A 27,319-nucleotide genomic window follows, 5' to 3' on the forward strand; every position below is an offset into this window, starting at 1 on the left:
ACTTTACCAATAGATGAAGCAAGAAATTAATAAGTTGTCACATATACAATAGACATCCACTTAAAATTGTAAATATGTTAATTATTCACATTTGTTGAGTTCTTACCCTCACTTTAATGAGGCTTTGACTTGTTTTGTAGAAGCTCTTTCAGTTAGAAGCAAAATCATAGGTTTCCATCTCTTCAATTAGTTTTTATTCAACAATACAATACCATTATTCTTTTCACTGGAAAACTCAAAATTTGCACTGAGGCTGTCTACCTTGTATCATTCTAAAGCAGAGAAGAGTAGGTCATTACTGAGATGTTAAAAAGACCTCCGTAAAAAGCAACTTGACAAAATCACAATGAGATACCACATCACATCTTCTAGAATGGGTATAACAACAACAACAAAAACAAAAAAAATCCGGAAAGTAACAAGTGTTGGTAAGGATACAGAGAAATTGGAATACAATGCTAGTGAGAATATAAAATGTTACAGCCATTAAGGAAAGCAGTTTGGTGGTTCTTCAATAAGTTAAACAAAGAATTACCATATGACCCCAGCAGTTCCACTACTGGGTATATACCCAAAAAGATTGAAAACAAATGTTCAAAAAACAGAGGAACAAAAACCTGTATAAGAATATTCATAGCAGCACTATTAATAAAAGCCAAAGGTAGAACTAATCCAAATGTCCATCACCTGATGAATGGATAATAAAACATGGTATATCCATGCAACGGAATATTATCCATAAAAAGGAGTGAAGTGCTGATACATGCCATAACATGGATGAACCTTGAAAACATGATACTTAGTAAAAGAAGTCAGACCCAAGAGGCCACATATTGTATGATTCCATTGATATGAAATATCCAGAACAGGTAAATCCATAGAGACAGAAAGCAAATTAGTTGTTACCAGGGGGCAAAAGTGGACCGTTTAATGGGTACAGAGTTTCCTTTTGGGGCTGGGAAAATTTTCTGGAACATAATAGGGGTGATAATTGGACAACATTGTAAATAACCTAAATACCACTGAAATGTATCTTTTAGAATGGTTAAAATGGTTAATTTTATGTTATGTGATTTTTAACACAATAATAAGGAAAACAGCTTGATCCAAAAAAACGTTTAGGGTGCCCTAAAGACAGTGTTAGAGGATAAAGCCAGCATAGGACAATCATGGCAATTTCCCAAATGAAGAGCTCTTGGTAAAACTGTCCCTCTGTACTTTAGATTTTCCCATCCAGATCCTTTCTATTGACACTCTTGTCCAAGAAGCTATCCAAGCATTTCATGACAATGAAAAAGTCAGTGAGACCCTCCCAATTCAGAATGAAGCTGAAGAAGAGGCTCTACCAGTTCTGCAAAAGAATAGTAAAGAAAGCCCGGCAAGTGTGATTTTAGTTTCCTTTCTTTCACCTCATATATTAGAGACTTGAAGTGGAATGAAATCTGAGAGATCTTTTAGACCAGCGGTTGGCAAACTTTCCTGTAAAGGTCCCAAAAGAAAATATTGTAGGTCTTGTGGGCCCAGGATATTATGGGGTTACTTATGTAACAAGAACAGCCCTCCCCTACCACCACCAGTTTCCCTGGGTGGGCCATCCAGAGTGGTGGGCCGGCTTAGCACCAAGTTACCTTCAGTTGGAGACATTTTCCTGAGGTAAGAGCCACGGGCGTGAAGGGGTGAAGAGGCTGAACTGCAAGGGGTTGGAGGATCGTAGCGTATGAATGTTATGGGCAAGTTCACCGAGTCACCAGCTCCTGGAGTGAAATTCCACCACTGAGAGCCTGGCTAACAGCAGAGTCCCCACGTTGTAGTTGGAGACCAAGGTCAGCCCTGGCAAGGGGCCAAGGCAGGCACTGGAGCTGAGCAGGGGCAAGAGGCAGAGGAGGATGCCCAGCTTAGTCCGCAGGTTCACAGCGCTGTCCCATGGAGTTGGATATGCTCAGGGACTGTATAAAAATAGTCAGCCCTGCCAAATTTTGTCCATGGGTCATCGTTTGCGGACCTCTGATGTAAACTCGTAGATCTCAATTTGGGGAGGTGGTGGGTGGGAGGGAGGTCTCCATATTATTTGCCAGCATCACAGTCCCATGATTTACCTGCATCACACTCCCATCAATATTGCTACGTTATGGCCTGAAGGTTCTAGGACAGAAAAGAGAAGAATGTGGCCCCACCTTGAGGTTTGCCATGCGGTTCAACACTCTCATTTTAACCGGGAGACAGTAGAGGCCCTAAGCATGAATTGGTGTCCTGGGAGGTCAGAAGGCTTGTTAATGTCTAGGCTGTGATTGGCATCCCAGATTCTAAATCCAGTACTCTTTCCCCCACTTTATGCTGTCTCTGCAAGTGAATAAATTAGCAGAGAATCTAATCCAGATCATTTGCATGAGCTGCAAAATAAATATTACTTAGCCATGAATTCTGAAGATAACTGGGAGAAGTTTTATTCATTGTGGGCTGTTTCGTCTTCCATATTACGGTACTTTTTGTATTCTACTCAATAGGGTGCTAGATAATGCACTTATCTTTTCTTTACTTCCCTATGGCTATGACTGACACCTCTAGGATTGTTCTTTCTAGAGCTTTCCATAAACTCTACCTCTTTCTTACCTTCCGTTGTATTTTCCTAATGGCAGTTGCTGTGTTTTAAATAGTAATTGAAGACTGACCTAAAAAGACAGATTACACTACAGGTTACTGTGTTTTTCCATAATTATCATCAAATTTTGTTTGTTCCTGGAAATCATTCAGTCCCTCTTAATGTCATCAATGTTTCAGATAAACTGGTATACTTCAATAGCATTCTTAATTTTATTTTTATAAGTGTGTGTGTGTGTGTGTGTGTATTTTCTCCTCAAAGAATCTGCAAAATGAATTTCCAGCTGATTCAGTCTCAGATGAAGCATTACCAGAAACCGAAGGAAAAACTACATTTAGTAAGTAAGATACCAAAACAAACCATCTGTCATTTACATTACAGGGACAGATAGACAAACAGTAAGAGCACATATATATATAGCACAAACATCTTCCCAAGCTTCCCAAACCTAATGAAAATTTATCCTCCTTGGGATCTGGGCTTTAGTACTTCAGATCCGTTGTAGAGCCACTGATGGAAAACAATTTTAAGTCTCAAATACCGTTTGTATGTGTGCTACTGAAGGCTGTGTCATATTGAATAGTTTCCTTATGTTGTAAAGTTCACTGCCATCAGCATCATTGCCATCACCACTGGACAATGTGTAGATTTATTATGAGCATGCAACTCTCTTAGAGCAGTTGAGTTTTCCATCTTTTAAAAGGACATACTCTGTCCCTTATGTTGGTTATTTGTTTCTTACAAGACATTTTAAATTGATTTTTAAACTGAGTACTATGTAACTTATTTTATTACTAAAGTACAGTTAATTATAAATGAACTCTGAGAACTTCATATTTTTTCCAAGAATTTAACCCAAAACCCCTCTGACTTCTAGAATTTTATACGTTTAGACTTGTTACTTATAACTAGATAATCCAGGAAAATAAAACTATAAAGAATTAACCTTTTAACATTTCTTGAGAAAACTTGGCTTGTTTTCTGAAAACAAAACCCAAACTGTATTAAAGTATTTCTAATAATATTGTTATGTGTGAGCCATACTGGGAGGAAGGAAGCGGAAAACACCAAGCCACACCGTGGCCAGGGTCTTAACATTGTGGAATGAGGGTAAAAGTCATGCTGTGGTGATTCTATTACTTCCTTTCTCTGAGTATCTCGGGCATAACTGGGTCCGATCACCCATCTGTCCAAAACCCTAGATGGTCAAATACTAACCTAGTTGTTAATTGTAAATACTGGAGTTTGTTCTTACTACTTTTCCTGTTGCTAGATACTGACACTAACAAAATGCCGAAAGCTGAAGAAGACAAATCAAGTGATAGTTTCTCTAAAGTAAGTACCATAATCTAATTTTGGCTACTAATATATTAAAATGCATCATGCTGTCTGACTTCAAGTGAAATGAAACAGCAGCATGCTCCTGTTTGGTTTAAAGTAAATCTGATGGTAAAATATTAGCTAAATCTGAGTTTACTTAATATTCTTTATATTCTTAACCCTCTTTATAGCTAAAGGAGTGGAAATTGCTATTCAGTTTTGCCAAGTGAACGCATTTTATTTTTGACTTATGCCAAATTTATATTTGTGTGTTTTTCTTTACCAGTTAATTTATGATTTATTTCCTTTCACACTCAAGAATTTTCCCAGAATGATCCTAACTAGCCTTATTGGTGACTCTACAGAATATTTTATTAATCGCAGAAAAAAATGTTTATAACAATTCACTCACTATTGTTTTAATAGATACTATCTCCATATATAGTATTGCTTTACTGTATAAGGAAACATTTTTTTGCCATCAAATAGAATGGTCATATTAATCAAGTTGAATTTCATTTACTTTGTTTTTATTGTATTTGATTGCTTTTATTATGCATTTCATCATGGTAAACAAGTTTATAATATTTTAGACTTCAAAACTGTTTAACGATAGAAAAAGCTTTGGAAGGCATCTATATACCAAACTGTAACCATGACGACTGCTGGGGAGGGGATGGGTTTAGAGAAAGTGCTGACGGGGGGGCCTTCCTTACAAGTTTTACTCTGTGTATTTGAAATTTAAATTAGCAAGAAAGCTAAGTATATTTTTTTACGTTTACATTTATTGAGTTTCAAATTTCCCAAATTCCATATTCAGTTCAATTCAAAGGGCATACTTTGTTCTGTTCACTGTTGGAAGGATTTGAGATATATCACTGAACAAAAAAGAGCATTCCAGAACCTAATAGAGGTTGAATAGAGGAAGACAGATAATAAACTAAAAACACATACGTAAATGAACTATATGATCTGTTAAAGGGTGATGATGCCAGCAGAGAAGAAAAAGTGGAATAGACTAGAGGCCCGAGGAGAGAGGGAAGGTTGCTGTCTTACAAGGGATAAGCCTCCTTGAGAAAGTGAGATTTAAGAAGATTGAGAGAGTCAGCCAGCTGGAACCCGGAAGCATATCAGGCAGCGAGAACAGCTGGACAACAGACATGAAGCAGAAAGGGGCTTGGCAGCAGGGTGGGAGAGAAGCGTAAGACATGAGATTAGAGAGCTGCACAGGAAGAGAAAAAGAGTCAGGTCAGCTAGGGCCTTCTAGGCAATGATTAGGACATTTGGAGTAAGAAGGGGAGTCTTTGCAGGGTTTTTAGTAGAGATGTAATATCGTTTAACTTATTCTCACTCCGGTGGCTGAGTTAAGAATACTTGTAGACACTAAGGAAGTTCCTCTTGGTAAAGGGTAGCTTTGTTGGACTAGCCCTTTTACAGATAACATTCTAATGCTGAACACAATAGAAAAGCTTATTATTGAGGGCCAAACGCAGCTGGTAAAAAGCAAAGCAGCCAACAAGCAAGCAGCTGAAACCAGGCAGAAACTATATGGAGTACGACCATTGAACAAAGAAAACTTCACCGGGCAAGAGCCAAGCTTCTACAAGTTATCCCAGAGGCATGCCGCATCTGCATAGCATGAGTTGCTAGAACTCAGGCAGAAAGCCTCCATCTTTTTGATTTAGGGTATTAAAGGATGAAGTTTGGGATTCCAGAAAAGCTGAAAATTAATGAGGGAGATCTTGGAAGGGAAGGAGCCGCAGAGGAGGAACCTCAAAATCTGCATACACGTTTTCCTTCAATGCTTGGCTGACTCCAGAATTGTGACAAACGATCAGTGTCTTCACTAGAGAGGATGGCCATTTAATGTTTTTTCTTCCCGCAAATATTTAGAAACTGACTTTTAATTAGCAATACTCTGCTATTCCTTGTTTGTTTTCACAGCTCACTGTGCGTGCTCAGCTTGGTGCAAAATCAGAAAAGTTGCTGAAGAAAGGAAAGAGCATTTCTGACATGTTGCTAGTTGACATCCTGGTGAACGCTATTAAGTATGTATTACTTTTCGTATCTCTTTAATATATTTTCTATCAGATAGAGGTATATAAAGAATAAGAGAGAAATATTTTATTTTTAATGTCTAATGAATACTACTTATCTACCTAAGAAAGCATACAGCAAGGACAAGATGTATTTTATGATTTACATGCCTATATTTTACTTCCCCCTTTACCATCCATGATTTCGTTCACCCAGACGGGAATTCAGGTCAGCTTCTATTCCATGTGGGGAATTCAAGGAAATAGCGGATACTACTTGGAAAGGCCAAGGGACAGATGATGGAGGGCAGAGACCCTAACTGTGCTCACAGGCCAATGGGCTTCCTCGTTTCATGTTTCAGGAGGAGGGAACCCAGGGATCCAAAGGTTGGGCAGTGATGGCTAAGAAGGCACTGAGAAAGTAGATTTGCACAGGCAAGCATCGCACACAGGTGGTATGTGATAGAGTATAAAGAAAAAGTCAAAACAGGGCATAATTCTGTCATCTCTTTCTTCCTCCTTTCTAAGAGCAAAGGCTTTTCCTCAGCCCTCCTTTGTAATACAGAAAAAAGAGAAATTAAAAGAAGCCATAGAGGCTCCACTGATCCATATAATAAAGAGATGAGGCTTAGCAGGATGGGAAAAAGAATCAAAAAGTCTACTGTGAAAGAGTTTGGAGACCTTGGAGTAGGTGAGGAAATGACATTAGGGTAGCTGTGCTGTGTGGGAAACAGGAAGACCGAGAGAGGTAAGGAAAAGTTTTAGGGAAATTTCACCACGCATCGGGAATGGACGCCCCTTTAGTGTTTCCTGAGACTCTGTCAGTGATGTAAGTTGCCTCTTAGTTGTGATGGATCTTGAAACAATGGCTCCTTGAATACAATGGGGTTGTATGAAAGAAACAGGGATGTGGTCCATCAGGGCTGAAAGGAATCATATTCTACTAGTTGTAACATTTCTCAGAACCGGCACAAAATATGTTTTACCCCTGGGACTCCTGGTTCAAAAACAAACAAACAAAACCGTATATGAAAAAAATCAGCTATAAAGCAGATCTTAGCTCTGGTATCAGCGGAACTGGAGTGTCTACACACCACCCTGAGAACCTTGCTACCCAGCTACCGCCATCCCTGTTGCCCCTGAGGCACCGTCAGAGCACTGTCAGCAGTTTGAAATCCTTTCATCTGTTGTAAATCCATCCTTTTTTGATGAGGAAACAAAGGCATATGGCAGCTCAGTAAAACAATCCCGTCGCATACGTATCTCGTTAGCAGCGTGGCCAGAGTCAAAGCCCTGGTCTCCTCACTCCCATCACCTGGTGTCATCACACTGCAACTGAACGAGTGTGACCCTGACCTCCTCCTCCCTCTGAAGTAGCTCTTCAGGCTGTGGGTGGGGGAAGAAGTCGCCCAGACCTGGGGAGGTACTCAAGAAACTTCTCCACCTTAAGACAATGAATCAACAAACCCGTTCTATGCAGAGTGCTTTACCAAGCTCTGGACAAGTTATAAAAGCCAAAATGCACCTTTTCCTGCTCTTCATAGACTTATGGGTCAAGTAGAGGCAGTGGCATGAAGGCAGCTTGATACTGTGGAAGAATCACTGGAGTTGAGGTCATTTGCAGTTTTGCCATTTTGAACAAGAAATGAAACCTCTGAACTTCAGTTTTCCCCCTCCTTCCTTGCCACGCTGTCAGGAGGATCACGTGCAGGCACCAAAGAAGACTTATGACGCTTTAGAAAGGGGGTTCTAGTGTTTGAAATATATGAGTTCACACAGAGAGACAAAATCTCAACTTTTGATCCACACACCAAAATCTCAACTTTGCATCATTTAGGGACTTAGAAGAGCAAAGCTGAAGTTTATGCCCTTTTCATATTGTCTTCCACCTTAAAGAACTACAATAATAATTCTGAGAGGACCCATTCTCAGTAGAGGTTGCTGCGCTGAGGGCAAAATTCCCAAGAAATGGTCCTAACCCTACAGCAACTTAGAATTTACTTGAGATACATAAGACTCACTTGAATTTTTCTAAGTCAAGAAACATACTCATTACCAGTTGTGTAGTGAAGAGAATGAGAGCCAGGGGAGTTCCGATCAGGGGGCTATGACTGCAGGCTGCATTGGGCGGGGTAGGAAGAACTCTCCAGGCTGGCCATGAGTATCCATGTGCTAAACTCTCAAAGTGCGTCCTCACACCCACCCTGTGAGGTATGTTATCCCACTATGTACAGATGAGGAAACAGGTTCAAAGGAGGAACTGCCTATGAACGCAAGCTAGAAAATCCAATTCATACTCACATAACAATGAGGAGATCAGTTTGTTTGAAGTAAATGGTTGTGAGAGAGAAGATGCAATAGCTAAGTAAGTTGTGTCCAGTTGGTTTTAAATACCATGTCATGGCCTCCAGAATAGTTTTGGAGGGCAGCAGGCACCCACCCACAGAAGGATTGTGAGCAAGGGAATGATTGTGGTGCATTAGTCAACTAATTGATGTTAGCTATAAAGTAATAAGATTCATGCAGAAGGAAATTCTTGTGGAACTGAAAGAATTTTATTATTATTTCCAAAGTACTTGTCTTTATCAAAATGTTCATGGTGTGTCCATTTTCAATTTAGCGAGATACCTGTAGACCAAAGCTGGGTCCTCGATGGTTTTCCAATGACATTAAACCAAGCAAAGCTTCTGGAGGAAGCTCTCACAGGCTATGACAGAAGCCTCATAGAACTGGAGGGAAAGAAAGAGCAAATATCCACATTGGCTGGTGATCCTACAGCTGCCAAAGAAGTGCGTCTTCCTCCTGCTGCATTTGACTTTGTCATGTTATTAGATATTTCAGATAATTCCTTACTGAATCGCATGCATGACACCATGGGTAAGCTGGACACCTCTTTATTCTTTTTCTTTTTGATATTCTTGTCTACAGGTCAAAGCCCTTTGTCTGTTTGTTCTTTGACTGAATCTGTGACTATTTCCATGTACAATTGTAAGTGTATAACGAAGACTTTGTTTCAGCCTTCCAAAGAGTTACCTAGCAGAGCACAGGTGCCTCCTGCTTTGACTGTCAGCATTCAGCACTGCAGGCCAAGCCTGGACCTAGCAGAAAATTCCATGCCAACTGCAAACATCTCACTAAACCTTTCCATCACTTGGCAGCTGCCCTGGCACAGAGGTGCCGTTTATGAGACTGGCATGCATGGAGGAGCTTCTTGTAGCTAGCTATCCAGTACATCTAGGTGGGTCGCCCTCATGAAGGTCAAAACCCACATCTGTGCTGCAAACAAGGATCTGATAACATCCTTCCCTTGGATTGTTTGTCAGCTCTGAGAAGCAGGTATCAGTTGGCTGACGTCCTCACATGGTGGGGTTGAATAGTCTTGCCAAAATTTTATGGTTTATTTAACTGCTTTTCACTGTTGAAATGAAAAAATTACTTTATTCCACAAATTAAATACTTATGGATAAAAGCATATATTCTTAAACACTGACTTTCAAACTTAGGAGGTATTTGACCTTGGGAAAGTACTTCATTGTTCTAAACTTCAGTTTCACAACCTATGTAATAGAATGCCTCATTGTACTGTTATGGGTATGAAAGCAAAACTCTTTCTTTACTCACAACACTTTTGACACCAAATGTATGAGTTTTCCACAGCATCCAATTCTCTGAAGACACCACATGGGCATCCTAAAATTTAATTCATTTCTGGCACTACTTACCCCAAATTAGTGCAGACTCCACAGGTTAAGGGCTCAGTCCCACAAAACTGCCCCCAATTTCAAGTAGTGGATCCCTCGGTTACCAACATGTCTGTTCGACTTGACTACTACAAATTCGAGGGTTTCCATGACCCCTCATCACGTTCAATAATTTGCTATGTCTCACAGAAATCAGGGAAAACACTTTACTTACTATTGCTGGTTTATTATAATGGATATTATAAAGATGCAAATGCACAGCCAGATGAAGAGGTACATAGGGCATGGTCTGGAAGAGTCCCAAGCTCAGGATCTTCTGCTCCTGTGGAGTTCAGAATGCACCACCCTCCCAGCACGTGAATGCATTCGCCAATCCAGAAGCTCATCAAGCTTCTTCAGAGTTTGTAAGGAGGTTCCATTATATAGACATGATTGATTAATCATGGGGCATGCGTGATTAGCTCAGTCCCCAACCCCTCTTCCCTCCCAAGAGATCAGGGGGTAGGCTGAAAGTTCTAGCCTTCTAATCACCTGGTTGGTTGTTCCTCTGGCAACCCGACCCCAATCTCTAAGAGTCACCTCATTAACATACACTCAGAAAAGGTTGAAAGGGGCTTATTATGAATAACAAAAGATGCTCCTCTCCCCCTATCACCCAGGATATTACAAGGGTTTTCAGAACTGTGTGTCAGAAACCAGAGATAAAGACCACCACGTAGGAGTATATATTTATCATATCACAATATCACAGGTATTAAATGAGATAAATGTTAAACACATAGGGTGGAATCCGCCACATGATAATAAGCATATAGCAAATTCATCAGGAAGAGCTTTGGAAGACTTTGAAATGAATAAAAGATTATTGGGCATCCTTTCAACAGAAGGCTGAGTATTGTCTGTTGGACCCTTTGGAGTAGCTGATTCCATACGGGTCTGTGTCTTTCATTGGCCTTGACTTACTTAGCTCTTCTGTAACTACAACTTATTGGAAACTGATAGCAATTCAAATGAGTCCTGTTCATAGACATGCAAATGAATTTTTCAATCAACATGCAATTAATTTCTACACCTTTGAAAAGATGATTCCAAATACTGCATTGCTCTACACACAGTGACCAGTTTTTCATCTATTAACGTCTATTTCAGCACTCGTGATTGCCTGTAAATGTGTCTATTATTAAGATTCTCATTTAAACTGGTTGTAACATCTTGCTGGTGCTCTCGTTAATTGAAGAGTTAAATGATTACATTTTACATTTGTTTGAGAGTCTTGATTTTACCTTTTTTTCCTAAAAAAACACAAAAAACTGACCTTTAACAAATGGTAACATTTCACATTTAAAAAAAATCATTGCTGTTACTAATGCAATGGCATTTACTAACACAATGACAATAGATGTGGGATCATCTGTTTCAGTGCTTTCATTTATAGATGGGAAGTTAAAGCACGAGCCCTTGACTTGTTCAAGGTCATACTCATCCTTATTTTGAGCTTGTGTAATTTTGAGATCTTTCTTTCATTGTTTACTTAAATAAAATGACAGAACCATTCGATATTACTTCAGCTATTGAGCCCCATAGTTAAAACTGGATGCTGTCCATCAAATCTCAAAAGAGAATTTTACTTCTCTTTATACAAGGGGACAGGAGCCGTGCTGACAGTTGTGACGGTTCTGCTTGTTCAACCAGCTTCCCATTCCTGTTCAGGGAACTGTGAGGACTGACTGGGAACCCTGCCAGTCCATCTGGTGGCAGAACCGGGCGCTGAACTCAAGATAAATCTGACTTGGAAATAGGTTATAAGGTGCACGCATACACACACCTGTGGATGAGAGGGCCCGTGACAGCTGACTGTAAGGGCCTCAGCGGTTTGCCTACCCTCTTGGGACTCCATGGGAAGCATATGGTTGTGTGTTTCAAAATAGAGGGAAATCAACTGGCAGGAATTTTTCAAGAAATCATACTCAATCCACTTGGAGTTCTTTCGATTTCTTAATGAAATGATATAACAAATGATTCTGTCAAATTTATCACAGCTATGTTAGCATCTAAATAGTTTAATTTCCTAATTCTAGACCCTTGACTTATAACGAGGCTTCAAAATGCCCTTTCTTCACTACTCCAGGGAAAGTTTCTCCTTTGCTAAATTTTATACTTACATGCACACAAATAATCTTATTTTTCTACTATCAGAAATTGGTATTAACACACGATATGATATATTTCTTTTTTATCGTATGTTTCTAGTATTGAATATTTCTAGGTCTGAAGGGAACTGAGCCAATCCCTCAATTCAGGCCGTCTAAGCCATGAAAACTAGTGTGAAATCATTGAGTTTATAGTTCTTGTTTTGGTCAGAAATGAGTATGCAACTTTGAAAGTAAATCTTCAGCTTTCATCTTCATGTATTTTAAGAAAAAGTGTTATTCTTTCATATCTTAAGATTTTTCTTTCTTAGAATGTAAGATCTGAATGGGCTTTGAAAGATCATTTTGCCAATTTACTCTCCTTATCTTAGGAAAGACCCACCCAAACTATTTTAGACAAATAAAACTCCATCTTTCTAAAATATCTTGTTCACTCACATATTCATTTATTATTTATTGCATGCTCGCTAAGTGTCAGACACTATGCAAGAGTACTGGTGATAAACTAATAAAGGAGAAATGGAGTGTATGGAAAATTCTAGATAAGGAACCAAAGGGTTACAGTATAGAGTTGTGTGTTCCACATGGCAGCCACTAGACACATATAGCTATTTAAATTCCTTAAAATTAATAAAAATTCAGTTCCTCCGTCACACTGGCCACATTTCATGTACACATGTGGTCAGTGGCTACCATATCAGACACCATGAGGTAGAACATTTCCCTCATCTCAGAAAGTTCTGTTGGATGTCACCGGTATAGAGTGATGGGAGCTAAAATGGCGCTACCAGCAAATATTTATCTAACATTGATCACGTGTCAGGAATTGATAATACAGAAATGAAGGTCAAATCCCTGTCCTCAGTAGTTCATAGTGTAGTGTGAGCGGAAACAAAAGTAAGCTGCTTATTATAATATGTAGTCAATTATGTGCTACAATAGGTGTCCCCAGCATGGAGAGGTAAGCCAGGCCAAGGAAGGGGAGGAAAATTGAGAGAAATGCATTTGCAAGCCTTGGTAGGTGAGCATGGTCCATCTAGAGAACAGCAAGTCCCTCAGTAGGGCTGAGAGGTGGCAAGCTATGGGGGAAACAGCAGAAATTAGCCTGGAGAGTTAGACAGGGTCCAGATGAAGTGTTTTGCCCCAAGCTGGAGCGGTTTGGACTTTATCTTGAAACCAAGTGAAGTCAATGAAATATACTAAAACTGAGACTTAATGAAATTAGATATGCTTTACATAATGGTCATTCTGGCTTCAGTGTGGAGGATGCATTGGAAGGGAAGTGAGATTGGAAGCAGTGAAATGAGTTAGAAAACTATTATCGTCTGAAAAACAACAGAAGCATTAAGACAGCTGTAAGCAGCAAGGTCGGAAGACAGCGTCAAGCAGTATTTTAGGGGTAAACTACAGAACTTAGTGATCAGTTGGGTTTGGGGGATATAGTACAGGGAGAACAGGATGACTTCAAGTTTATGACTTGCACAATTGTTTGAATGACGATACCCTTCACGTAGAGCATATGGAAAGAAACACACAGAGTCTCTTAGGGACATGGAGAGCTCAAAGTGCCTGTGAGATTTTTAAGATTAGAAGTTAGAGCACAGTTCTATACATGGGTCTAGATGTCAGGAGGAAAGAGTGCACTGAAGTTAAGGATTTAAAGGTAGGAGAAATCTTCTAGAAAGAAAAATATGTTTTATAAAAGATCCAGGATGACACCCAAGAAAACAAGAATTTAATAGGGAGAGCAAAGGAAAAAGTGTTTAGAAGCAGCGGCTAGAGAGAGGCAGAAAGCCAGGGAGAATAACAACTTATAAGCAAAAGGAGGACAGATTTTCAAAATAAGGGTGTTGGACCATCCCTGTCCCAGACTGGTGGGGGCTGGGGGCTCCTGAGGCCAGGGTTGGGGTATGGGAGCCCCGTCACTAGGGTGGGGGGCAGCACGCTGTCCTGCAATGCTTGGGGTCCATGGAGAAGTCTGAAGGACAGCATCGTTGGGAATCAGCCTACAGCCAAAGCCAGGTGGGCTCACAGGCCACACATCAGTCCAGCCAGGGCTGGGCAGAGAGGAATGGGCCAGACTCAAAGCCAACAGGCAGGAGGCCAGGAAGGACTAAGGAGAGGGAACATCCAATGTGGAAGTAAGACTGTGTCAGAATGAAGAATAGGTGGCTACCTGGGTTCTTAGCCCATGCCTCGGGCCACTGGTCAGTGTGAGAGGGAGCAACAGGATTCCTAATATGGCAAGAGGTACAGGGAGATTTTGTGTGCAAGCCCCGGATGCTTGCTTAACCTGTGAAAAACAGTGACTGAAAAGAAACATGAGGGGGCTTCCGGGGCTGATAATACTTGTTTCTTGATCTGGGTGCTGTTTTTCATTTGTGAGATCATTGGACTGTATAGTCATGTATGCATTATTTTGGGCAGCTATAATTCAATAAACACCTTAAAAATTAAAAAGAATTTCGGAGCCTAGAGTCAAATTGGCTGGAATAAAATCTCTTCTCCGCCATTTATGAACTATGCAATTTGGGCCAATTATAGAATTGCAATCTTACCTCACAGTGTTTTATGAATATAAAATAACATTGCATGTGTAAAAGTATTTAAGAATTATGTGCTAGATTTTACCTATAGATGTGACAGAGAAATAGAATAAGATAAGGACTGAAACACATCCATTGGCCTTGACGTTTTTGATGACTGTAATGAGAGCTGTTTCAAAGGGGAGGAGGAAGGATGGATTGCCTTGGGTTGAGGCACGAATGGCAGGCAAAGAGGTGGAGATTCTGAGTGGAGATAACTCAAGAAGTTTGTCTCTGAAACAAAGAGCCATAGCAACTGTGTATTTACTGTTATTTCCTTACTATTCTCTCTCTCTCTCTGTCTCTTTCTCTCTCTCTCTCCCTCTCTCTCTCTGAGAAGAGTGCACGTATATGAAAGAGCTCAGCTGAATTTTAAGCCAGGGAATTAGTGAGGTTACAAGTCACAGAGTTGTGTGTTTTTCTTGAAAAATATCTACCAGTTTAAGTCTTGGAAAGAGAGATGAATATCGTCTGAGGCTGGTATAGCAGTAAGACACAGAAATTGAAGTTATTACATGAGAAAGAGAAGCTGAAGTGTTCAACCATGTAACTCAGGTTTGCTATAAAATAAAGTGAAGTCAGGATAATGCTGGTATCTTAGGGGGAAAGGATGTCTAGGGACTGAATGATAAAGAGCTTTATTGGCTCTACAGGAGTGCTGGACAGACAAATAATGGGAGTATAAGTCATTAAGACTGCAGAGATGGAGCCAAGCAAGGTGACCACAAAATCGAGGGTGTGACCATGGTAGTAAGTTCAAGAACTGGAGAGAAGGGGAAGGGGCCAATGCCTGGGTGGGTTTGGGGACAGAGGAATGCTGACTCATGTCCTGAAGTCCTTGACAAATATGAGAAAGTGATCATGAGATGGTGCATGGCAACATCTCCTGAGAAGAGCTCCCATTGAATTTCCTTCAATCACCCATTACTGATGTCAGTAATCTCTGAGTTTTACAAATAACCTAAAAGCATGATGCTGTATGCTAAATCCATTTCCTCTTTTTCTGTCATGAATGTAGGTGGAGAACAATTGATTGCTGTATGCTGTGAGGGTCCTTCATTTTCTTGAACACTGTGAATTCACTCTTCAATGTTCTCTTGCATTGACTGAGTAATTCTAATTTATTTTAATCTAGTTCAAGGCTTTCTTTCCTCTTTATGATTTTCCATTTCTTCTAAGTTCATGAGTATTCTGAACTTTTTCTATTAATCCTGAATAAGACTCAATCAGAGATGTTGAGATTGTTTTTGTTCTCTTGTCGTCTATCCCTTTATATTTATTTTACAGAGAAAGATTATAAAGTCTAGAAAAAAAGACAAATTACTTTATTATATCGTAATATAGTATTGACAAATAATTTTATGCATATTTGACTTTATGTCCACTTCGTTATTTCATTATTAATTTTTACATCAGGGTGGTGATTTTCTAATTGTTTACTAATTTGTTATTCATTATGACCCATTATTTTTTATTCTCATCTCTTCATAGTTAATCCCAAGATCCTTTACATTGAAACTACAACTCCTATTTAATGTCGTATTTTACCTCGTTTTTTCCAATTTCCAAGGAAAATTTAAATTCTGATCCCAAAATTACATTCTTTCAACATCTTAATAAACATTTGAATTTGGACCAAAAGTGCGACCATATCTATTTGACTTTCTTGCATCAGTACATTTTAACAGTATTTCTGCAAGTTTGACTGTTTTTGCAAGTTATCTAATTAAGTAATTTTCGTGTCATAGCTGAAACATTTTCAACTGAGATCCGTCATAAAGATATCAATCAACGTGTAGCTGCTAAAAACCAACATACGGATGAGGACCAGAATTTAAGAGACCAAATACAGCATAGGTTAGTTTAAAATTTAAAATTTAACGTCCTGCTTCTTGTTTCTTGACCTGTGAACAGACTAATAATTAGTCACTTTGGAATCATGAGATCTAGGAAAGGATATATTTCCTGCCATTCAGTCTTTTTTCAGGTAAAACAAAGCTAAGTAGCTTTAATGAAATATTGAGTGAATATTTATGTGAAATATTGAGTGAAATATTTATGTACTTGCTTTCTTTCATATTTGGAGCACAAATCATCATAATAGAGGAAGAAAAGAATGAAATCAGGCAACACTTCCCTCTATGGTTACATAAATTTACAAGTTCATAATATGGAATCCTAATTAAGCCCTCATTCAGCAAATGCCAATGAAGATTCTGGAATTTGAAGCTTTCAGACAAGATAAAAACCAATCAATATATTATTTAAGAAGCCTTGTGTGTTATTTGACAATCAAACAGTGAGGCATAAGACTACACAGTGTAGTTCTAAAATGACTTCTATTTTGCCAAAATGAAGTTAAGCTTAAAAACAAACAAACAAACAAAAAAACATTCTTTTGGTTGTGTGCAATTTGCTCATTGGAAAAGAAAATTTAGACAATTTTATGAAACCCTGAGCAGTCTAAATATATGAAGTGAGCCAGGGAAGAGTAATTTCAGCTACATTAAGCCAGTTCTTTCTTTGGGAAGACAGGAAAGTTTCAAGCATCGTCTCAAGAATGTAGTTGAGTAAAGCCAATAAGTCTGAATCATCTATAATACCTGAAAGATCTCTTCAGTTTCTATCTCTAAGAGAAAACGAGATGACCGAGGTAGCTCAGGCTGCAGCTGCCATCAAAATTGTGCTGTTATTTTATTATGTGAGCAGGTGATGTTTCCTTAGATTTCCACTTAGAGAACTGAACCTACACTAAAGGATTCCTGAAATGATGCCATTTTCTTATTTTATTCTTTCATATGTCTCAAAATGTATGGCTTGAGGGCATTAAATAATTTCTTTTTCTAAAGTGAACTCTTCCATTACCTATAGGTCTCTTAAAGTTGCTCTTTCAGACTTAACCAGATTGGCACTTTATATTTTCATTATGTCAGATAAATCATGCTTAATAGTACTCAAATTCTTCAATCAGTATGTGATATTCATATAATATTTTGATTTTGTAGACTGACAGGTTTCTTGGACAACTGGCCTTTATTGGAACAATGGTTTACAGAACCACAAGATATTTTGATAAAAATCAATGCTGAAGTAGATAAAGAGTCTTTATGCCAAAAAGTAAAAGAAATGTTTATGACTGAAATGATAAAAAAAGAGGACAAAGGTAATTATATTTCTCTATAATTTTGTGTTTATGTAACTAAAATGTGTGGTTTTAATGAATTTAGGAGGAAATGAAAGTGATTGCAAAGTTCTCTCTCTATTTAGATTATATTATCTACAAGTGTCTTCTACTTTTGACTTTACATTTCTGCAGCAAATGTTTCCAAATAAAAGATTTTTCTCTTTGTTTTAATTTAATTTAATCAAAAGAGGTCATCTAGCTGAAGGCATTGTTTTCATGTAAAAAAAATTAACAGAGTTAAAATTAAGGATATTACAGAGAAGGGTAAAGATTTTAATTTATTAATCTCAGTCTTGTAAGAAAATAGTGAGTGAATTCTCCTTTTAAGATGGAAACACTAGGCACTTTATTTCCCCCAATCTTCCTGTGTTGGTATGAATTTACTGGTTATTAAGTACTTATGTATAAGCCTGTTTCTGGGATACATCTTTCTCAAATTAAACCATCCTGACCCCCTTCGTCCGTCATCTAATCAATAGTAATTACCTATTAACTTTTCGTAGTAGTATTAGAATTTATTATTGAAAGGGATCCGAAGCTCATACACTGCCAATGCCAGACTTCAATTGTAATTTTGCCCTTGAGAAATAAATCTTTCCCTTTGTTCATCAATTGCCCCTAATTATATTGTCAACTGCAGTTTCTTGGTACAGTAAAAAAAATGGTCAAAGTTAAGATCACAAGGATTCTAAAATTGCCTTCATAACAAGCTGTCTCCCATCACTAGATTTGTGATCTAACTGCCACAATGTACCAGTGAACTGATACCAAAATAGCTCCTAGGTGTAAGCCACAATCACCATGGGGATTCAGAAGCTCACACTTAGAAAGACAAGCTCCTACATCTACATGTCTACTTTCCAGAAACGCCCATGTGAAGCTTTCAGACAAAATAAAAACCAATCCATACATTATTTAAGAGGCCTACCATATTATTTGTCAGTCAGAAATTCGCCTGAAAGGAAGAAGGAACCTCCCACAGCAATCCTAGAGTCTTGGCTGAAAAGCAAGACCAAATAGATTCTAAGCTGTAGCTTCAAACATCTACAGGTTAGAATCAATTTGTTCCACCCAGCTATCAGACTCACTTCAGCATTTTCCTAAAGATTTTTTATGCTGATCACTGATTACATTAATAGACTCAACTGCCACTTATTTAAGATTTACATTCCAATCCGCTAATTACTTTACCAAATATTTTAGCATTGAAACAATAAAAATTTCCCTAGCCTAGTACTCTGTATTAAACAGCCTGATTAATTTTAAAAAGAAAAAAGAAAAGGATGTGGTACTTTTACATATATTCTGATGTGAAAAAAAAATGACCACTGTATACTGTTAAGTAGGAAAAAGCCGGTTATACATAACACAGTCTCGTTTTTGTTTTTAAAAGTGTGGCCATGTATTAAATATATAAGCACAGAAAAGAGTCTGACAGTATACACAATATTTGATAGCGGGGGAAGTAGAAAGACAAAGAGATTTGACAGGCAATTTCCCATTCTCCGTATTTGTCTAAATTGTTGGATTTTTTTAAAACAATAGTTATATATTACTTTATAATCAGGAAAAAAAGGTAATTTCCACTTTGAGAAAACATCTAATAGAATGAAGCCTCCTTGATTGCTGAATTGAAAAGAATAATCTAAAAGCAAAAGGAAAATGTATAAAAGGAAATAGCTGTACAAGAGTGTAGGGGTTCATTACCGATGGTTTAGTCAGTCAAGTTGCCGTTTCCAGCATGGGAGCCTGGAAGGGCAGGGAGAACAGGGACAGTGTGCCAGGAAGGGTAAACTTCAATCACGAAAGGCAAAGGGCCCGAACAAGAACAGAAAAAACACAAACCATACTCCGCCCCTCAAGGCTCTGGGCTAACTGTCTCATATGCCTGGAACACTCTTCCATCAGATACATCCACAAGGCTCACTCCTTGACTCCCTTCCAGCCTTTGCTCAAACAGCACTTTCTCAGTGGGCCTTCCCTGCTCAGCAGTCTATGTAAAACTTAAACAGCCACCCCACAGCACTCCCGATCCCCTGTCCTCTCTTCTATTTATTTTCTCCGTAGCACTTAATGCCTTCAACCTCTCATATAAATTAACTTATTCATCATGTCTATGGTTTGCCTGCTACCACTGGACTGCAAGCTTCACAAGGCGGTGATTTTTCTCTCTTTTGTTGCACTGTTGTATCTCTGGCAACTGGAAGTGTGCATAGGGTTGTTTGTGGTGGCAGGAGTAGTAGTAGTCATGGTAGTAGCAGTTTTACCTCATTGCTATGACCCTTCCTTTCTGTCAAGGCACAATTCACATTCAATAAATAGTTGTAACATGAATGAATGAATGAATGAATGAATGAATGAATGAATGAATGAATGAATTGCTAAAACGTGACTGAGTACTATGTGCTATCCTAAGGGCTTTCCATGTAATTACTCATGGAAGGTGGTGCTGCACATTTCTTTCCCTTTCCACTTCCACCCCACCCTCACCTCCTCTATCACATTGTTCTTTACCGTCTCTTTACACTTTTTTTCATCTTGTTTTTCCATTGGAAATTTTGAAATAATCCTTTATTTTCCTATTCCACTACATTAGCTACTTCTAGATTGCTGCATTTGCATTTGGCACCCCTCAAGCCTGTCTACATGCTACACACACACACGCGCACACACACACACACACACACACACACACACACACACACACCATCCCGACCCCTACCACCACCACCATCAGAAGCAAGAGAAATGGTATTTCTTACCAAGCAGAGAGGCTTACAATCTTAAGGACTGGAAAACTTAAGGGAAAGCCCTAAAACATGAATTTAGTCGTAAATCAGTAAGGGCGATTTATTAGGTTGGTGCAAAAGTAATTGCGGTTGAAAAAGTTAAAAAGAATCGCAAAAACCGCAATTACTTTTGCACCAATCTAATATGTTACTTTAGGTGGTTTATTTTAGTTCAAGTGAAACAGTAGGTGTCTGGAGTCCCTAATAAAAATCCATTCTTATCACCCTTTTGAAGTTAAAAAGAAATTAGAAGAAAAGGAAGCGGAGGAAAAAGAAGAAGTTTCCCTGGCTGAACCTCTATCGACCTCACCTCGCCCTCCTCCTCCTGAACCAGAAAAGGAGAAGGAAATCCATCCTCAACGGCGGCATTCAAAAACTCCTACTGCAAAAGGAAAACCACCATCAGGTGATTGACAGAGTAATTTATAATCTTGTTTGTCAGTTTCTTGTTTTCACTTGGAAAAAATCAGTACAAATTATAGTAGCAGTCGGTTCATCTAGATTCACACTTTGAGCAACGTCAGTCATATGCAACCAGGCTATCTGCTCAGGTGGAAGTGAGAAGACCCTTAGTAACTAAGAGCATGGTTGTCACAAAGCTCAGGTACTTCACCGCGTAGAGAAGACTGTGGAGTCCTCGTGACCAGATTTACTGAGTAGAGTAAGAGCACAGAGGAGAAGAGAGGAAAGACACAGAGAATAAGCAGAAGAAGCTTAGAGCAGATCGAGAGGACAGACCACTGTTTGCTAAACTGTAGAGTTTTATGTAGAATGAGAGCTTCCTAAGAAAATGAGGCTTAGCATGGTCAGTTGTCCACAAGAATAAAGGAACAAATCAACAGCACTTATTAGAGAGTAGAATTTATATGTAACTTAATCTTCAGTGCTATGTAATTATACAAGGGTAGAAACAAGTACCTAACATCTCAGTAAACTTATATATTTATAGTCTGTAATATGTATGGATAAAGATCTTGTACAGAGAATATTTTTTAGCTTAAGTTATTTTCCTAGATCCTTAACCACTAAGGACCATGAAGTGAGGTGGTGGACAATGAAAATAGTGACACAAGTAAAGTGCTTCATTGTTGAAATGCATGATAATGGTAGAATGTCAGTATCAGGTTCGGTCCAGTGCATATGAACAAATGTGGCTCTAGTTTCTTATTTCAGCTTTATAAGTGACTGACTACACAGTTACACAAGCCTACCTAAGTGTTCTTGATATTGTGTCATGATTGTATTTCTAAATGCCATATCTTTCTGCTTCGTGGAGGTTTGACATAGGTCTGAATATTTTGTAATTTATTTATTTATATCAAACAAATACATCTCAAGACTTCAGTAGTATATATTATGGTCTATTAAAGACCATCATATTCCAATAAAATGGGGACTTAGCTAAAGGCAAAATACACAAACTCTAAAGAAACATTTTTTATCATATGAACAATAAAACACAAAGCCACGAATTAAACATACATCCTTCCCCACTACCTCACTGAGCATTTAAAAAAAAACCAATTCAGAGGTCTGAAGGGAACATGGAAATCTTTAAAATGCCTTTTAGGACTGGGGAACAGTTTCACAGCAGCTCAAGTGTGCCTGCAGTTATCCAGCACAGGCCTTTCGGCTATGGCCGCAGCTCTCCCCCTGACCTGCCTCTGCTCTCCCCCTGGGCCTGGCTCCCAGGCAGGAGTATCTGTGTCGCTGAGCCATCCCTCAAACCGATTCCTGGTGTTTCTAGTTATAATACAGTTCAGTCTTTAAGTTTCTGAAGTTTTCTCGCAAACTTAAAATTGTATTCTTGAATACTGTGCACCGGAGGAATAATAAAGCTGTTGTTGCTTCAAAGAATGGTTGTATCTGTCTCTTTTTTTTTGTCCACCAAGGTTAAGGCTAGTGCCCCATCTTTCATCTCCAGAGGACTAATTACTGTTTTCCAACAACCGTGCCTATTGGAAGGAGATCTCAGTGCTTTGGGGCGTTCATGGGGCAATAGAACAAACAGTGCTGCGCTAACGGCTCAGGGAAGCTTGGTTAAGGGATTTGAGGGAGGGATATTTCCAGTAGGTTTGTTTATTTTTATATAAGTAATTTACAAATTTTTCAAAAGAGAACATTTGGGAACTGAAACCCTGAGGCCCCTGAATGTACCCAACTCAAACACACAATTACAATCTTTTAGAAGTTGAGATGAAAGGAAAAGAGGAATTATTTACTTAAAAAAAATAAAAAATCAGGGTGGAGGGTAGAAATGGGGTAAAAAAGGAGGCATAGTCCACTGAGTACTAACAGTCGTTCTGTCCAAATATAGTTCCTCATTGTATATGCTTCAAATACACGTGGGATTAAATTTGAAAAACATCACAGTTACGTTCTATTAAAGAGTTTATTATCAAATCTACTACCAAATGTCAGAATTTAATTTAAAACTAAAATTCTCAATGTGATAAAATACAGTAGCGCTACCCATGCTGCTATTTAAGAATGCTTTTTGAGATTTCAGAACATACTTTGCAACTGATTGAAAAAAAAGTGGGTAGAATGCATGCTGCCCCCAGCAGAAATTAGACTTGCCCAAAATACTTCAGTGTCTTAGATATCTCTATTTTTACCTTCCTCTGTTGCCTTGTACTTAAATTAAGAGCTAGTTAAATATTAGGTTGGTGCAAAGGTAATTGAGGTTTTTGCAATTAATTTTAACCATTTAAATCGCAATTACTTTTGCACCAACCTAATAGTTAGTTAACCAGAGTATTGTTATTAAAGGAACTAAGAGCTTATCTAGACTTTTAATATTACTATTATTAAGCTTATTTCTTAAAAATAATGGATTCAGATATTTAGATATTTTTTTGTCTTTTTGCTTATGGGTTTGGTGGTCAACTGTTTGGATGTTTAAAAGTCCTTTTATAGAAGTTAAAGTTTCAAGCTTAATCATTCTCTATGTCTTGCACTTGTCTTATTTCTATGGAATCTTTGTTGTCAGATCTGCAATATTTAAGTGTAAGTAATATGTGTTCTGCATTTACACATTCTTATAACCATCACTTCTAAATACACAGAATAGTTCAGATTGGGTCTCTCCATCACAGACATTTAAATTGACCCATATAGTCATCCTTCTACTGAAGAAAAAAACTGTAGCTCAGGACAAAGGGAGGGAAATGATTGAACTTGTTTAGTGAGTAACGCAGAATGTACAAACTTTTTCAAGAAACTTGAAATTATTTGGGACATCTTATTGACCTCTAATCATCAATTTCCCATTTTCACCCTTTGAATATATTTTGAACTAGATTCCAGGGAATCTAAGAAAAATATACCCAATCTATCCCCTGCATTATAAGTTACAGTCAATGAAAAATGGATAATGTAGAAGTCACAAGGCAACCGAGTATGTAGTCAATTTCAAGGATGTGCAATATCAAAACAATGTGATTATTTAACTCTTCTTCAAGGTGTTATGACATCGTTCTTGTTATAATTCCAGTCATCTTATTGTGCAAGGATCATTCAGTTGAAATATATCCAAATAGAGCCATATGCTTTAAATTGTCTTGTGACTAACTTTTAAAATTCTGCAGCTATGTTGCATTAAAGAGTTTACAATCAAATCCACTATGAAATGTTGACATTAAACTTAGTATGACGGAATAGTACTATCAAGGCTGTCATTCGAGAAATTCCAAACCATAGTCTGTCTTCAGATGAATTTTAACTCACAGCAAAGGCCTGAGACATTTTAGGTTCACAAATGTAACTGTTTATCTGTGAGAAATAACATTTGATTGCTTACAAATCATATAGCCCAAACTATTGAAGAAAATCATCAATGATATATATGTGTTGAATTTTATTTAGAACCCCCACATGGTAAGCCAGAATCTCTTCAGGAAGGAAAAGGGAAGAAAAGTGAAACTTCACTCAAAAGAAAAGGTACAGCAGACAAAAGTAGATAATGGTAATATGTAATTCTGCATTTTCTAACAGTCTCAATGAAAAGCTAGATTTGTATAGTAGTATACGTTAAATATTTCTCTCAGGCATTTGTAAACCGTAAGGCTCTCCCAAAGAATACGACCTCAGTGTTTCTGCAGCATAGCTCTCAGCAGTCCTGCTGACAACAGTGATGCTTGTAAGGAATAATTTAGAGAATATCTAATACAGAATATCCCTTCATCATAGATATTATAGGTGTTATCCTTGGGCTAAGGTATGCCAATAGAAAGCCACATAGTGAACCATATTTCTTGGGCCCCCATGGAACTGCTTTCATTGATAAGCACTTTGGTATAAAGTCCTTAACTGCCTCTATGACATAACACAGCAGTGGAAGTGAAACTTTCATGATACCAATAATAACCTGGTATTATATTTTCTGAAGGGATAATATGCCCACTACATCATTCAATGGCCCCTGTATGAAATCGTAGGTGGGAAATTCCATTCAGAATCAAAGGACAGGAAAATCTTTCTTCCTCTAAGTGGTTAGATAATTAGCTAAATGATAGCATTTCTTTTTCTATTTTGGCTGTCTAGAAGTTCAGAACCAAATTAGTGCTTCTAATTTAATATCTATGCGAGGACCTAGATTTCACTATCTGCCTTTTAATTCCTCTCCTGGTTTTGACCTTCTACGTTAAGTTGTGTTTTTCCTGACCCTAATTTTATTTAATTCTTTTTACTTTACTATTTCTGTGAAATAAGGGGGATGTAATATTTTAAAGTAATTGACGTTGGTAGAAGAAAATTCCAGCCTCTAAAAGCATATTAATTGAAGCTGCAATAACAACTAATTAATTACTGAAATGCAGTATGGTTACAGACAGTTAACATTTTCCAAAGTATGTTTAAATGGGTTGTCAGAGATTGTGTAACTCTGTTTAACTTTTCATTACCAATGGCCAACATAGTTGGTACCTAAGAGTGTGCAATGTTCACAAAATGATGTACTAAAAATGATCTTTATTTTTGGCATCTAAGATTCATAATCATGATTTTCCAAAAGAATCCCACCCTTCTCTGATTATTATGATGTGATGGGCTTATAACTGGAGCCATTTGGTGAGTTAACACTGAGATAAAAATTTTAGCTAAAAGGTTAAAGGCTATAATTTATGCTCAGCTCTCACCTATTTACTAATAGGAAAATAATTTTCACACTTACATTACACATCCCTTGTTTCTCATCGTGATCAACAAAAACAAATGAAGGCTCACCATAGAATCATCAAAAATAGAAATTAAGTATACGTATGCATATAAGGTACCAAATCATCAAGTTAGGCAAACACTGCGCATGCTTTAATAGCATCCTCGGTTCTTGGTTACCAGAGCGTAAGGGGGTTGGGGGGTGGGGGATGAGGGTGAGGGGGATCAAATGCACGGTGATGGAAGGGGAGCTGACTCTGGGTGGTGAACACACAGTGTGATTTATGGATGATGTGATTCAGAATTGCACAACTGAAATCTATGTAATTCTACTAACAATTGTCACCCCAATAAATTAAAAAAAAAAAAAAAAAAAAAAAAAAAAAAAGAGTATACACTCCAAACGAACCATGAGCATATACAAGTTCAACCATATGTAACTATATGTATTGGAGCCATGTAGTTAGCTCAATTTAAGTAACTCCCAAGGACTTTCAAAAAATTTTGCTATTATTTTACTGAAATTCTCTGGTGTTTAATAATACTTGAAATAGGCGAAAAAGAAAAAGAAACCCATTCCAGTTTCACTTTTCTAATTACAAAATTCTTCTTCTTAGGAATTCTTCTTGGAGAAATTTATCTTAAAATAGCCGTAGTGTTATCACTTTTATTTCACCAGAGATTCAGGTCAAAGGATGAAAAGTCATCATATAGAAAAATATATGTGAACATTTTGATTATTGACTGAACAAGGATTTTCTTAAATTTTCTTAAATTAAAAAAAAATGATCTAGATACGGGACTGCAGACCTGTGGATGATGGACACTCTTTTTAAATGTATAGGTAGAAGTCACCTAAACTATCCAGAAGATACAATTGACAATTTCCCCTCTACTTATAATCCATATATTTTTAACTAGTATAAAAGTAGAAGATATATGTACTTCCTAAATGCATTATTATTAAATAATACTCATTAAAAAAACATATTTTGGGGACAGAACATGCTCCCAACTTTACAGGCATCTATAAACTACATGTAAACTCTGAATAATTCATTGAAAGGTAAGTGGAATTTAAACAGAATGAATTTCTAAACTCTAATAGCCTTGATCCTTTAAGGAAATATTGGTTCTTTCCAAGTTAAGGACTTTGGTCGGTCACAAAGTCTTTCGGAGCACAAGGGTGCCACTTAACTGGTCTAGACTCCCCTCTTGATGCTGTCACCGAAAGGAAGCATGTACCATTTCTGGATTCTGAACTAAAATGAGGCTCTTTCTCCTCCTTTTCCTCTTCCTCTTCCTCCTCCTCCTCTTCCTCCTTCGTCTCTCTTTCCTTTCTCTCCCTTCTTCTGTCCTGCCCTCTCCTCCTCTCTCAGGCCTTAATTCACTGAGCTTTACAGCAAAGCAATTACCTTCATCTACTTTCCTGCTCATGCAGGGAATGTGGGGATATTCAGAAGCAACAATTCTCCTTCTCCTCCCTCACCGACTCTGGCCACCTCTTACGATAACCTCCTTCCTCCCTGCTATTCCCCTGGTCTCCAAGGAACACCCAGAGAACCATTCCTGGTATAGCTACCCTCTCTCTCATTCAGGGTAGAGAGTTTAAGTTGCCAGTTTTTGCAATAGGAAATGAAATGTACTTTGCTCCAGACTCTAAACTTTGTAAGCACCATGTGTTCATTGTGGAAACAAGGACAGAGATGAAAATAAAATATCAAGTTGCTTTTCATAGCCAAATGAATGACAGAAATTGGAATTGCTTTTAAAAAGAAAAAAAAACACCTGTTGTTGG

The 27,319-nt window shown here is 38.0% G+C and overlaps 1 protein-coding gene across 4 annotated transcripts in view; it reads left to right on the top strand.

The window, feature by feature from the left end:
* Window positions 1-27,319, top strand: part of SPEF2 (sperm flagellar 2) — a 164,581-nt gene that overhangs the window by 68,721 nt on the left and 68,541 nt on the right. For all 4 annotated transcript variants that reach the window (XM_033111285.1, XM_033111286.1, XM_033111283.1 and 1 more), the window contains 9 exons: window positions 1,224-1,378; window positions 2,861-2,936; window positions 3,873-3,934; window positions 5,864-5,967; window positions 8,576-8,832; window positions 16,140-16,248; window positions 17,397-17,554; window positions 20,600-20,770; window positions 24,232-24,306. In XM_033111285.1, the coding sequence (XP_032967176.1) occupies window positions 1,224-1,378; window positions 2,861-2,936; window positions 3,873-3,934; window positions 5,864-5,967; window positions 8,576-8,832; window positions 16,140-16,248; window positions 17,397-17,554; window positions 20,600-20,770; window positions 24,232-24,306 (1,167 nt within the window). The remainder of the gene's footprint in view (window positions 1-1,223; window positions 1,379-2,860; window positions 2,937-3,872; window positions 3,935-5,863; window positions 5,968-8,575; window positions 8,833-16,139; window positions 16,249-17,396; window positions 17,555-20,599; window positions 20,771-24,231; window positions 24,307-27,319) is intronic.

Source organism: Rhinolophus ferrumequinum, chromosome 7 (assembly GCF_004115265.2).
Source record: "Rhinolophus ferrumequinum isolate MPI-CBG mRhiFer1 chromosome 7, mRhiFer1_v1.p, whole genome shotgun sequence".
In the NCBI taxonomy this organism is placed as follows: Eukaryota; Metazoa; Chordata; class Mammalia; order Chiroptera; family Rhinolophidae; genus Rhinolophus; species Rhinolophus ferrumequinum.